Source organism: Anas acuta, chromosome 16 (genome assembly GCF_963932015.1).
Source record: "Anas acuta chromosome 16, bAnaAcu1.1, whole genome shotgun sequence".
Lineage (NCBI taxonomy): Eukaryota > Metazoa > Chordata > Aves > Anseriformes > Anatidae > Anas > Anas acuta.
Window position 1 is genome coordinate 1,170,995 of NC_088994.1, and position 14,541 is coordinate 1,185,535.

The 14,541-nt window shown below is 55.1% G+C and overlaps 1 protein-coding gene across 2 annotated transcripts in view; it reads left to right on the forward strand.

Annotated features, from left to right (window-relative positions):
• The first annotated feature begins 435 nt into the window (after positions 1-435).
• The window catches only part of B4GALT5 (beta-1,4-galactosyltransferase 5), a 31,817-nt gene continuing 17,711 nt past the window's right edge, over positions 436-14,541 (forward strand). The window contains exon 1 of one of the 2 annotated variants that reach the window (XM_068700299.1): positions 436-744. In XM_068700299.1, coding sequence (XP_068556400.1) covers positions 618-744 — 127 coding nt within the window. In that variant the 5' untranslated portion in view covers positions 436-617. The remainder of the gene's footprint in view (positions 745-14,541) is intronic. The other variant, XM_068700298.1, reaches the window with a different exon arrangement.

Consider the following 14,541-nt stretch of genomic DNA (forward strand, 5'->3'; position numbering starts at 1 on the left):
CCATCACTGAGTGTCCCAAGGCCACCTCTGGTGTGTCAGGACCATCATCGGGTGCCCCAGGACCATACCTGGGTGTCTCAGTGCCATCACCAGGTGTCCTAGGGCCACCACCAATTGCACCATGCCTGGCTGCCCTGGGCCCAGCACCGGGTGCCACAGGATCATGCCTGGGTCCCTTGGGGCCACCACCGAGCGCTCCACGACCATACCCGGGTGTCCTGGGGCCATCACCGGCTGCTCCAAGGCCACTTTCGATATCCGGGTGCCATCACCGCGCATCCCGGGGCCATCACCGCGTCCCCCGCCACCCCCTAACCCCACACCCCCGCCTCTCCACCCACCCCCTCCCATCCCTTCCCCACGCCCCCCGTGGCCGCGGGAGGAGCCCGGCTCTGCCCGGCGGGGGCGGGAGCGAGCAGCCGGGGCCGGCCCGCCCCGCCCCGGCTCATTCACGCGGCGGCGGCGGCGGCGGCGGCGGCTCGGAGCGGCCCCGGTTGCACGCTCCCGCCGGGCCTCGGCGCATGCGAGCGGGCCCGGGGCGGTGCCGGTGGCGGTGCCGGTGGCGCTGCCGGTGCCGGTAGCGGTGGCGGTGCGGCAGGGCTGCGGCAACGTCGGCCATGCGGTGGCCCCGCGGCCCCCGCGGCGCCTGGCGGCTGCTGCCCCGGCGCTCGCTGCTGGCCGCGCTCTTCCTCTTCTCGCTCTCCTCCTCCTTCCTCTACTTCGTCTATGTGGCGCCGGGCATCGGTAAGCGGCGGGCCGCGGCGCCGCTCCGAGGGGAAACGCTGAGTAATGGGGCGGGGGGGGGCGGCCGCAGCATCGCCGGGGGGACGGAGAGGGGTGCGGGAGGGCGCGGTGCTGCCCGGCCGCTGCGCGGGGTGCTGGAGGTGCGGCGGGGGAAGTGGGGGAAAAAAGGGGGGGGGGGGGTAAAAAAAAAAAAAAAAAAAAAAAGCGCGGGTTTGGGGTGGGGGGGATCAGGGGGGTGGCCCCCTGGGGGTGTGCATGGGAGTGGGGTTTTGCTGTTGGTCGTGGGGCCGCCTGTGGGAGCTGAGCCGTACCGAGCCATACCGAGCCGTGCCGTGCTATAACCGAGCCGTACCTCCCCGCGGGCCCGCGAAGCACCGAGTTTGTTTTCGAAGAAGTGGAGTGTTGGCTGAGTGTTTGTGGTCTGAACTCTCCCTGGCGGAAATCCTACTCCTTTTTTTCTCTCTCTCTTTTTTTTTTTTTTTTTTGTTTGTTGGTAAAGTAGAAAGATGAGAAGTGCGTGTTTTAGAAGGGGGGCGTGCTTGGTGGTGGTTGTCCTTACGGCGTGCTTCAAGGGTGGCCGTGTGCCCGAATGGCCAGCACCTAGGGCACCCGGTGCTCGTGGGACTGGGTGCCCATCTCCCAGAGCGGCAGGAAGGCTTGTGGCTTGCAAAGCAACTGTTGTCTTCGTGCTGTGTGTCGTGTTTCTGTAAGAAGCCAAGGCTCACAGGCAGCTTGGCCTTCAATCTAGCTATAGTACCCATTCTTTGGAAAGGATTGTGGTTGTGGTTTTTCAATAAAACTGAAAATCTCGCCAGTGATAGTTTCTCCTTGAAATGTCATTGGTATCGCTCGTGCTGTCCCAAGCTCAGACATCCCAGGGAGACCCAAGCGTGCTCCTTGAAGTGACTTCTGCAGGTTTTTGTTTACAGATCCCATCCCATTGCTGCCTCTGGGCTTTGGGAGCCTTGTACGGGGCAAAGCAGAGTGCTGCTGGTGCCCAAAGCCCTGCACATGGGGGCACGAGTCCTGCGGACAGCCCGTGTGAGGTTCTGGGTGCCCGTGCCCTACCTGGCGGGGTGGCCCAGGGCTTTACTGTCCCCATGGGCTGACTGCTGAGTCCCTGGCCGCTGTCCTGCATGTTCGCCTTGGGGTAGCCAAGAGCTCCCCAGCATCCGTTTGAGGACAGTTTTGTACCAGCTCTGCTGGCAGCGGCTTTGTCAGATGCATCTCATGGCCCTGTGCAGGGCAGGTGTGGGGAATGTCCCTTCAGAGAGCTGCGGTGCAGGGGTGAGCTGCTTTGGAAATAAACGACTGGTTTCCTTCTGGGGAAATGGCACTGCTCAGATGCTGGGCCCCCGGCAGAGCGTGGCTGCTAGTGGGGGCACGGCTTTGGGTGGGGGCACAGCTTTGGGCCGGGACGAGGAGCAGCTCTGTGGTGTGCTCCTGGCCTGCTGCAGGGGCTGTGGCCGGGTTTCAAAGGGGGAGTTGCTGTATGGCATCAGCGGGAAACTTCTCTTGCAGGGATAGTTTTGCTCTTCCTCTAGAGTTGTGCTACGTTGTCTCATTTGCTTTGCACTGCTGTGGGTGGCCAACAGTCACGCAGGAACCAGAGGTGCTGCAAAATGCAAATCCCCGTGTAAAAGCAGCTTATTGCCCAGGCCTTTTACCCACATGGACTGCAGGTAGCACATCCACGTCCCAGCCCCTGCTCTCCTCTCTGAGGTGCTGGAAGAGGAAGCAAAGACGTGAAGATGGTCCCTGTCCCCACATGCCTGTGGATGTTAGTGATGTTCTGACTCATCTCCCCATCAGGTGACAGAAGATCTGGTTCCTGTTTTTTTTTTTTTCCTTTTCCACCACTTTCAGCCAAAAATGTTCCATCGTGAAAACCCAGCCCAGTATTCCCATGGCGGCTGGGCTCATCATCCTGGCACTTGGAAGCGGTTTGTATTTAGGGCAAAGAGGTAAGGAGAAAGTTGGAAGAAAAGCGAGTTTTCCTGGTAGGATGTGAGCAATGCTGCAGCCCTCACTAAACTGAGCAAACGGTGTGCAAACGGGAAGTGCTCGACACGGTGTGAGGCCTCAGCCCCAAAACCATCCTTTTGCAGGGCTTGCTGGCGAAGAGACTGAAGAGCAACTTGTGGCTCTTGACTAAAACACAAGTGGAGGAGTGATTAATCCTATTCCTTGGTCATGTCTCAATTCAAAGAAAAAAATCCAAATGAACTGGACCTGAAGTTTAGGAAGCTGTGTGTGTGACTTTGAACCAGCGTTAAAAGGCTTTAATCTGTTTGATGTCTAACAGTGATGAAAATGCACTGCTACAGCAAACCTTGGCCTGCAGAGGGTGACCCGTGTCCGTTTGGCTGGTGAAGGCAACCTGCCCAAGGTGGCTGGGGGCCACCCTGAGGACCAGTGGCCACACGTGCTGTGTGGGGCACCCCTGTGCCCTGTCCCCAGTGCCTGGTGCAGGCCCTGGGTGGGGAGCGGGTGCCAATTTGAGGGAAAATGCTTTGGAGCTGCTGAGGCTTGTTGTGTTCGAGCAGTTGTATCCCACTGCCAGGAGGAAACTGGGACAGTTGCACTTCTGGGTGCTGTCTCAGCATATTGGCGTGGCGCACTTTACAGCTCCCTTGATGGGTTGGGAAGGCAAGAAAATGGCTCCTGGTGCCCGCAGGGAGAGCAGAGCCTGGCCCAGGTGCTGGGGACTGCTCAGGGTCACCTCCCCTCATCAAGCCCCACACAGTGCTGTCCTGTGCTCCAGGCCAGGTGACAGTGGCCTGCCCTCCATCTGCTCGGACTGTGCTGCTCGTGATGGAAACGTGAGGAAGAATTTCATGTTTAGTGCCAGCAAGGATGCAGGTGGGAGAGTTCAGCCTGCGTGGGCAGCAGCCATGCCTGGCACCTTCCATGAGCCCAGGGCCTTTGGTACTTCTGTTTGTGTTGTCCTTGGGGTAACCCCCTGCTTATGTTCTTAAACAACATTTCACCTACAAAACTGACATCTTCTTGCAGCCTCAAGTTCTTACAGAGCAATCTGACAATCAGCCAGCATCTCTTCCTTTGCGGCACTCAACTGAAATGCGTGACCTCCTCCGAACTGCACCATAACAACCCATGTCCTCAGGCCTGGGCTTGTAAATCCACTTCGGAGAGCAGATCATCAGGCGCTGAGCCGCTCGTGTGGATGCAGCAGGGTTCCCTTTTACTCCACGCTGTTCCCCAGCATCTGCTGGCTTTTGTTCCTGGTGCGGATGGAGTTATTATGTGGGTCTGTCTCATCGCTGCCATTGTGCGCTCCGTGAGGCGGCTGATTGTTCTGCTCCGCGCCGAGCTGCGTGGCGAGAGCCTGGCGGGGCCATTAAAGATGCAGCGGCTGAGGAGCTGCTGGTACACCTGTGCCTGTGTCCCATTGCCCCTGAGCTCTGCACAAGCAGGTGCTGAGCTGTGCTCGTGAGGGCTGGAGCAGGCTCCTGGTGCTGCTGTCTCTGGTCCATCTGATGTGGGGGTCTGCTGAGCTGTGACCATGCTCTACGGGGCTTGGAGTCCAACAGGCCACTTGGTTTGTTGTTTTTATGAGACAGAACTGAAAGCCTGTTCAGTCTCCTTGCTCACATTGAGGCTTTTATCACCCAGAGGTGCTGGGGGCCCGCAGCCACCCCCAGAGGTGCCACAGGGATCAGCCTGCCCAGAAAACTGCCCCGTGCCCAGGCAGGACCTGGAGGCCATGGGCTGAGCGAGCTGCCTCGCAGGCATTGCACCTCCAGAAACTGCTGCTGGTTGATTGCCTCTTGAATTGAACAAGAGGGCTGCAGGTGCTTCAAGGGGCTGTTGTAAGAATCCCTGGCCGTCACGCCTTTGCACATCGTGGGGGTTCATGTGGCTTTCCTGGAGGTGTCTTTTCTTGTTGGCTTCACGTTTTTGTAACAGGGACCAGGAAACCAGGGAAATTCCATCTTGCAGCTGGAAGTAGTAATACTTTTACAAGTTGCTTGTGCTGCGTGCTTCAGTTGCACCTTGATAACTCTCGCTTCACCAGCAGAAACTTGTCAAACTGTGCCCTTGGTCCTCTCTGTGGGTTGTTACCAGGTTCCTGGAAGGAGGAAGGTTCAAGGCCTCCCCTGGTGCTCAGGTGCCTGCTTCTGTTTTTGTTTTTTATTTCTCTAGATGTTGGAGCCTATTTTTTTTCTATATTTTTTAGGTCTGTACAGGAGTCTTTCTTGTCTGAATCTGATGTGGGAAAATAACAGAGAGAATTTAAATTATTGGGTGAAAGATCATTACCTGTGTGAGAGAGCTGTAATTCACTCAAGCTTTACTTCCTCAAAACTTATCAGAAATTGCTTCAGACCTGTTGTAGAGTGCACAAGTCAGCAGCATTAGGCCTGGATTAAATCTGTGATGCAAGGGCTTGATTTATGATCGGTCAAAATGCTTTGAAACACCATTCCTTCACGCCGCGTTTCAGTGGCCAGCCGGGCAATGCTATGGAGACCAAAGGCATGGCGTTTTTGTGCGTCTAACCTACCGCTTTGATCCCTCATAGAAATACCACGCTGCCATGTGTGACCGATCCAAATCGGCTGTTCAGTGCATCCTCCTGCCAAGCTGCAATACGGGGTAGCTCCAGGTGTGGACATGGTGAAATATTTTGATACCACCTTCTTCTCCAAACCGTGGAGTTGCCCTCGGCAGGGAGAAGTGACAGCAGGTGGGTTCCCAGTGCTGGGCAGGTGGCTCTGTAGGGACAGCACTGCCTGGGGCTGAGACATCTGTGGCGGTGACGCCAAGAGGTGACATAGGGATGGAGAGCTGCTTGTTTTGCCCGCTATGCATTTTTCATGGGGATGTCAGCAGAAGGAGTTGTGGTCAGGCCCGATGGCCGGTGGAGAAAGAGGCAGGAGAGGTTTTGTTTCTCTTCACTCTTGGGTTTTTCCCACAGCTCCAGCCAGGAGGCAGGGCCCTGTGGGTGCCGGAGGTTGGGGCTTGGTGTGGTGGCAGCTGTGGGAATGGGCTCCGCTCAGGTGAGGACAGGGCGCAGCTTTGCAGGCGGTGAGGTTTGTGCTGTGGCAGTTCCGTCTGTCACCTGCTAGGCCTTCCTTCTGCCTTGTGGTGGCTTACCGCAAACTTACTGGCAGTGCTGCCTTCGTTTACCTCCTTTCCCAACCCTAAAAGGTCTGTGCAGCAGCATTGTACAGCCCAAGAAGTAACGAGGCATTTCTTGGGGTGTTTCTCTGAGCTTTTTGCAGGCATCATACTCAACAATGACTGAGGGGAGTGATAAATGCTGCTTGATACCAGGGCTTGAACTCTGTGTTTCCTGCCTTCAGTGTGAAGGAAGCTGGCAGCAGTGTAGGGAAATAGCCCCTGCCTCTGTCATGTCCAGGACAGAGCTTTCTGAACCGCACGTGTGACCAGGAAGCTGCTGCAACCTCAGCACCACAGCTCAGGGCTCACAGGTCAAGGCTGGGAATTGCAGGGTTTCTCAGGGGGCAGGTGAATTACCGGCTTTTCTTTGCTGTTAAGCACTCATGACAGTGGGCCATGTCGTCTGTCAGGCACTTCTGGTTTGGGTTATTTTGTTGGTGGCTCACTCGGTGTTGCAAGCGCAGGGAGCATGCGAGTAGTTCACGTTTCAGCGACCTGTCTCTGTGAGCATGACTCGTGAAAGCCACAAAGCCTTCCAGGTTCATTCCTGCAAATTAATTGCATCAAAACTTCAGCGATTGGCAACAGACCAAACCTTACAGCAAAAACATCAGTGTTGCCAGCCCAGGTCTCCAGGATACCTGATCTTTTAAGACTCGGGAAACCGTGGATGGCCATGCCTTCAGCAGGCCGCTGGCCTCCTCAGGGGGCTGCTGGTGGCAATGAGGGTTGCGGCCCTGCTGCTTTGTTCTCTGAGCCCATGGTTTGTGATGGTTTGCGTCCTCCCTGGCTGGGATCATTAACTGCATTAATTCAGGCAGCCTCTGCTCCGTCAGGGGGTGGCGAACCCCCGGGGACAGCTGCAGGGACTGGAGCCGAGGAGCGCGGGGAGCTGCGAGTGTCCCACTTGCCCCTGGTTGAATGCTCTCGGTCTTGGCTCATTTTAATGTGTGGAGTCTTTACGTGATTAATTACAGTGAAATTTCTGGGCAGCCTCGCAGGGGTGGATGCCACGACCTAAGGCTGGGGGGAGCAGGTCCGCAGAGCCCCTGCTATGGCAGTGCCAGGAGTCCAGAAGGAAAATTCTGTAGAGTGAGGAAATCTTCCCCTCACCAGCTTTGTTTTTAAAGCAGCACTGTTACCATAAAACATGTTTACTTTGACAAAACCTTTGCTGGGTTATTTTAGTGAAGTTTATTTCCATGCTAGCTTTTCCTCCTTGTTTGCCTTTGGGTTGTTCTGTTTTTCTCTGGCAGCATGGCGAGCATCAGTGCATTAGTGTGCTTAGCATATATTTTAAGGCTTTTTCGCACCTGTTCTTAAAAAAAAATAATAAAAAATTCTTTGAGCTCTGTTTGCAGATGTGTTTTATGGAGAATGTTAAATCACGGTTGTTAAATCTTAGCACTTCTGAAAATGCCAGGGCTCTTAGTATCGCTTCAGAGCCGCTATTATTTTGAAAGGAAAGGTAGACCAAAAATCTGGAGGGTGATGTAAGTGCCCGGCAGGAGAATGTCTCCCTCCAGCCATCCTAATCTGCTGCCTGGCCTGGTCCCAGGGGCAGCGCAAGGACAGCACATGTAGCTGCGGCCTGGCCAGCAAGCAGCCTTGTGGGCGCAGGCACGGTGCGTGGCGCGGCAGGGAGAGAAACACTGCCCTGTGTTCGCTCACAGAAGGAATTTTCTAGGGCTTTCTGGTTTTGTGTAAACCTATAGTGAATGAGTGAGCTGCAGCAGGCGGGCTGGGGAGTCTGGATGTGTTTTGTAGTGACTGTGGGTGTTTTGTAAGAAGTCAATGCTGTGCCACACCTGATGCGGCGCTCCGGTTTTCCAAGGCGCGTAAACAGTACTGCAGCTGCACGAGGGCCTGGGCTTGAGCCCTCCTGGTAAGGAGTGGGTGGGTTGGCTGCAAATAGGGCAGGTGGCTCGCAGAGGGCTGTGCTGGGACATCTGAGTTGGGAGAGCACACACTGCTACTGTACAGTGCCTCCTCCCAGCAGTTGAGGCTTTTACACGAGGATTTTGGATGGGAAGTGATGAAGACAGCTGCACGGATGCTAAATGTTGGCAAGGTACCTCTGGCCTCTTTAAAAAAAAAAATAATAATGAAATAAATAAATCCATGAAGCGTGCAGAATAAAACAGGAAATGAAAGACTGCAGTGCAGCAGGTAGGCGAGCTCCCACTGATGGCTTTTCCTTGCCTACCCAGTGGGAGCAGGGGAGCATTTCAGTACCACCCCTGCGCTCCGTGCCCTTGGTGGCACTGGGGCAGCGCCGGGCATGAGCTGTGCAATGCAACATGGGGTGCTGGTGGGCAGCTGATTGATGCACAGCCCACAGGGAGATACGATGGCTAAATGGCTGCATGCCAGGGCAGGAAAACCCTAAACCAAAGCGTCGGCTAGTGTGGGCCATGCCCAAGACTTGCCCTGTTTGCTGTACTCCAGCTGGGACTGCAGCAACTAATCTTGGGGGCAGATCATTCCCATCAGGTTCCTCTCCATAAATGCACATTGTGATAGAGCTGGGGGGATGAGCGGGGGGTGGCCTCCTGCCCCAGCAGCACGTGTAGGTAGCAGCAGCCACTGGCCTGACCTCAGCCCACTTTTAGGTTAGTGTGAAGTGCTCCGACACACGCAGCTCTGTCTCTTATTCTGCAGTCATATTTTTTCCCCTCAGTGTTTTTCCAACTCATGTCTTGCTGCCAACATCCATATTAATAATGCATGACTTTTTTTTTTTATGGTGCTTCCTTCCCAGTGTCCCTTTCAGCTGCTGAGTCAGAGAAGATTGTTATAGCAGCAGCCTCTGAAGCAGTGAAATGCCCCTGCAATGCTCAACTGCTGTCATTTATCATGCACGGTTACTCTGCGGGCAGCCCTTTCCTTTTCCTGACTTTGGTTGAGGATACAGATGCCAAAAGGATGATTTCTGTTGCACCAGCTGGTAACTGGCGAGCCCTGTGCAGCTGGGAGCAGATTTTTTCTGCTGAGCCTTCCTTTGTAGTATTTGATTAAAGGAAATATCTCCTAGATTTGCTGCATTTTCTGTTTTAGAAATCCTGGGAAGTTTTGTTTTTTTTCCAGCTTGCTTGAGAACATGCTTTGGGATTGTGCCTAAAACCGGTTTTCTTTTTTTGTGTTTTTTCCCCCCTTCTTCACAAATTCTGAAACCTATTTTCTTCTCCTCCTCGCACTCCCCCAAGACCCGTGCCTGGGCTTTTTAAGGTAACAGAGATGACAGCAGCCCCACGATGCTCTAGCAGGGGTGAATTAACCAGCAGCCTGACGGTGGCCACTGGAGCCTGCTGGCTGCTGCAGGGGGCTCAGGAGCCACTCATGCAGCTGGCAGTGGGGATTTGCAGGGTTTGGCCCCGGTGCAGCCTCTTCCCCGCTGCATGCCTCATGTGTCCCACGTCCCTGTGTGGGATCACGGAGAGAAACAGCAGCAGTACCTCTTCTCACAGTGTTGGTCTTCTGAAGGCTCAAATAAATGTGCTGTATTCGTGGGAGCAGAGCTCCCCTAACCCACATCCTAGCATGACATTTTTGCCCTGCGGTGGCTGTGGTCAGGGTCGATGACTTCTCCTGACAGGCAGTGCTGGGGTTTCAGGACTTTGCTGGCTGTGAGGTGCTCCTAGTGAGCTGGGAGGTGCTCCCAGCAGGGCTGGTACAGACTCCATTACAGGGGGAAGCTTTGCAAAAGGAGCCTGTGAATTTCTGAGCCTCGAATCCATGCGGAGGTGCTGGAGCAGCAGGGACGGGTGCCGTGCCTCTGCCGCTCCTGTGCTCTGTGCTCGCCCAGCAGTGGAGCGAAATGCTGCCCGCCACTGGAGAGACAAGCCACTGGCTTCTCGGCTAACAAGATTTAGGTGGATTATGCTACGTATTTAATCAAGGGCTAAGCTCATTGCCTTATTTGAAATGGATCAAAGCCCTTGAATGTGCCACTCTGGAGCCCAGCTCTTGAGCAAGAACATCACTCGGTTTTGGGTCGGGCAGAGGGGCTCTTGGTGGCCCTGCAGGCACGCATCAAGAGCTGTGCTGGTCAAACACGAGACCAGACAGGAAGAGTTCACAGTGATGGGGCTGCCGGGGCACGTCGGTGATGCTGTAATTCAGCATCCTGGAGAACTTTCTCCCTCAAAGTCTTCCTTCTCTCACTGAAACTGTTTCCCCATACACAAAGTTGTGTGCCTGCAGGTATGGAAGACTCCCTGGCTGCTAGCAGTCAGGCTTCTACCTTCTACACCAGCAGCTGATATTTGTGAGCTTTCCACATCTGCAGCAGATGAGATTCTCCAGGGCTTTCACAGGAAGCCTCACCAAACCCACGTGCTATCAGCTGCAGACACCACTGGCTGAGAGCGTTGGAGCCCACAAGGGTCTGTGCTCGCCACCAGAGCTGTCTCCCCCTGTCCTGCTGCCCCGCGGAGGTGCCGTGTTGGACGTGAGGCTAGCACCCATCCTGTCGTGCAGCGTTTATCCCTGTGCACACTTAGGAGGGCAGAAAGATTGCTATAAACAGGTATAGAGGCATGTTTAAAGTGATTTTCATCCTTGGCTGAGAGCTCTTGCACTTGCCAGGGTCTTTCTGAAGCAGCAGGGGAGGGTGCACGTGTCCCTTTCTGCAGGGTTAACTCTCTGCTGTTGTCACCAGAGGCACGTCAGTGCTTCCCCGTGCCTGTGTGTGCCATCGGTGTGCTGCAAGCACTCCCTTCACCATGGTGAGAGCTGTCCCAGCTTAGTTGAACAAGTTATTTAGGATGCACCAGCTATTTAGACCACCTTCCATCTTATTTATTTTTTTTTTAAAAAAAGCTATTCTGGTAACCTCTTTTCCCCTCACTGCTGCTGTGCAGAAGGGAGCAGCTGTGGGTGCCCCGCTCCCCAGCTCTGTGCGTGTGGCTGTCGGCACAGCCTGCGAGGTGGAAAAAGGGCCAGTGTGGAGGTAAACCAATAGCTGGGCTGGAGGAAGGAGATAATGCTCCATTCTGCTTTGAGGTGAACCAACCTGCGCAATTACAACGTGGAAGCAGGTGCCTGCACTCCCCGCTTTTCCTGCAGCCTGTTGCATATCCTCCTGCCCTAACTTGTGTCTGTTACTCTGGACAAGTGCAGGTCAGGCACCCTTTTGTGTTTCAAGCGCTCAGCAGGCTTGTGGCTATCAAGTCAGCCTGTCAGCACCTGCTTTCCAGTTTCTTGTGTTGTGTCAAATGGTTTTTAACCTCCAGCATGGGGTATCTGCTGACACCTGGCCCCGTTGGGCAACCCCAGGGTGGCTCCTTCACAGCACCGAGCTCAGCAGGGCTGCAGAGGGAGCGCACGATGTGCGGGGGAGGCTGCCCTGCGCTGTGCTTCAGCTGCTCTGCTGTCACCTGGTTAAAAAAGCCAAAATGTGAGTTGATGCAGTAATGGGCTTGTTCACTGTTGGGCTAGAGCAAGCTGATAGTGAGGCACGTCCTCCTCAAGTGGTGCTGACACCAAACCCCCAGCTGCTACCTCCTGCCCCACACTGGGAGCTGTGGCACTGGGTGTCCTCATGTCCCCAGGGTGCTGCTGAGGGCATAGAGGGCTCCTGGAGGCATTGGGGCTCCCTGGGTGCTCGTGGCCTTCAGTGGGCAGTGGGGGCACTGCGTCCCCACCTGGCTTGGGAGCAGGTTGAAAAAAAAAACAACAAGCAAATTGCAGGAGGAGGAGGATGATGATGAAGGGGAAACGTGGCATTTGTAGGGCTGTGTTTGCGAAGTGCTGGCAAGGGCTTGTCTGTGGAGGAAGGGATGAGAGGATGATTGTGTTTAGCTGTAATACGTTGGAGGAGCGAACCTGACCTGGGCAAATCGGATAAGTTGAGTGGATAAATCAATGTAATCTAAAATCTTGTTATCTGCCATGGAGGGAAGGGCTGCTGCCTTGGCCAGGAGGGAGGGGTACTGCAGCACTGTGGGCAGGATCCCCCAGGTTACCTTCCTGTGCTGTGCTGCGAGCTGAAGCCTTTGACCGCAGCACACACCGCTGCTGGCAGTGCCGAGGAGGAGTGTGAGTGGGATGTGAGCAGGGCCACACACCGCATGCTGCCATTTCTGACCCCAAGTCCCCAGGGGCTGCAGGATCTCTCCCTGTCTCTGCTCAGCACCCCGACAGCTCACAGGGTTTGGCTTTGAAGGAGGTCCCAGCCCCCCCGAGGGGTGACCCCCGTGCCCTGGGGGCAGAGCACGGAGCCCACACCGGTGCTGCCAGCCCTCGTGCCCGCTGCCCAGAGAAGCTTCTTGCAGCTGCCTTGGTTATAATCTGCTCCGGGCATTGAACGTGGGGATGTGCCCACCTGTTATAAATTAATTTCCCTGCTCGTCTGCCAAGTGCCTTTTCCGTATCCAGAGCTGCTTGTGCAATAGGATGATGCAGCAGGGTGTGCAGCCAGCCACAGGGGCTGTGCCTGCGCGGGAGGGCTGCTCGCCCCTCCGAGCACCGTCTGCCCTCCCTGGTGTGTTTATCTTTTCCAGGGAAGCATCTGACTCCCGACTTGTTTGCCAAGCTTGCGTTTTGGGCGCAGTCAGTCTGGAACTAATTTTTTTGTTGTTGTTGCTGCTCTGTTTCTCATATCAGCTAACGAGCGTTCAGATCCCTGGGTAAACAGACAAGTCACTCGCAGAAATGCCTGCTGCCATGTACAACATCTTAAAGAAGTGTCTGTGGGGCAAGAGGGAGTTTGTGCTACCCCAAGTGTGCACCTTCAGCTGCTTGTATTTCCCCAGGGCTGTGGGGCAGGGGTGATGTGCGGAGCTGTAACCTGCTAGTCCCTGCCAATTGAGGATAGTCCCTGCTAATTTAGCAGCCACCAGGCAATGAGGAGTGGCCATGGGGCAGGGCAGCATCGCCGGGCTGCCCGGAGCTGACGTGCAGCCTGCGCCCTGGGCTGGATTTGTTTCCTGTTGGTATAAAACAGCAACCCTGGTAGGTTGGGAGCCAGGCACCTGCAGGCTGGGATTTTGCAGGTGGGTGATGTTCCCATTGCCTCCTTGCTAGGTCCTGAACCGGGCCCTCTTATCCCTCGCCGAGCTTACTCATTGCACAGCCTCGCTGCTGCTTATCTGGGATTAATGCGTAACTTAATTACAGAGCATTACTCACAACCCGGGGAGCCCAGTGTCTATGGTGAAGGGTGGTACTGAGCTGGATTCTGAAGCCAGGGCGCTCTATTCCCACCCTTACTGCGATAAGGTCTGGGGGTTCCTCAGGACGCTGCCAGCGTGGCCGGGCAGCATTGCTGCTGGCGTGCTCTGTCTACTCCCAGGAGGGGAGGCAGCAGCCAGCACGGTGCTTTGGGCAAGATCCAGGGGCAGCCCATGAGCAGTCTCCTTACCCTGGCACGTCCGGCAGGCGTCTTATCACGGGGCAAGGGCACGGAGGTTGTCCTTCGTTCCCTCCTGCTCGGGACACCCCAAACCAGCTCTCTTTGCCCTGCTACCTACTTTGCTGCTGACTCCCAGGAAGGCACCACAGGTTGTGATGTGACATCAGGTGTTAAATAAGTTAATCAAGAGCAGGATGAATGATCTGCAGTGAGGTCATTCTCTGGTAATGGAATTGGTTAATTTATTTACAGCAGCTGTGTTAGCATTTTGCTTGCCAGGTGGAAGAAAACAATTTCAAACATGTCAGGTATTCCAAGGCTACATCGTTCACGATAAGCTAATAAGTGTCTTAGGCCATTGGTGTTCTTACAAAACCACGGGGGTAGTGGACTGGATGCTGGAACCTCAAGGTTGCATCCTCTCTCTGACAGCTTTTTTTGTCCCACAGAAGTGCAGCAGCTGTACTCGCTTTGTTAGTGCTGTGGTCTTTAATTGTCGCAGACAAGAACAACTCGGAAATGTCACTGCGGAGGACAAGCTGCTGCAGCTCTTGATGGTGTTGAACTGTGGAAGGAGCCTTCTTGGCCGGGAGCTCTGAGCTGTTGCCTTCTTAGATCTCGGATGGCAATAAGCCCATGTGGTTCCAGAGTTTCAGTCTAGGGATTTTTTTAGGAGTTGGGAGGACTGACAGGCACACCGGGCTGATGTATGGTGTGGGGGTGTGGCTGAGTGCTCCTTCCTCATATGCTGAAACTGCTGTTCTCCTTTTATCTGGCCTTGGGTAGTGAAGAAGCCACAAAGGGGATGCTCTTGGGATATTGCTGCAAGTGGATCTCATTAGCTGCAGTCTGCACAGTGAGAATCATGCTTACTGCAAGGTCCCTCTTGTACTTCCCAGGCTGGAGCAGTTGTACAACCCTGTTTGCACTAGCAGGCACCGAGTGCAGCACTGCAGTTTGTGCTGCTGTGGGGTCTGGGCTTTTTCAGCCCCAGTGTGGAGCCAGAACGTCCATGGTCATGTCAGAAATGAGCCTGGGGCTTCTCTGGGCAGGATGTTGCTGTGCTGAGGAAAGCAGCAGCAGAGCAGGGTATGGCGTGGTACAGGATGAGCGCCTGGCCCCACTCTGCACCTGCAGCAGGACACTCCGTGTGTGCGGGCAGCAAGGAATGGGTCCCATGGGGTGTGGACATCGTGGGTGAGCGAGGCAGGGAGCAAAGCTCCCCCTGCACAAGGCTTTTTTTTGGAAGCAAAAAAGCCTTAAATAAGAGCTGGACCATTCTTCAGCCATAAATG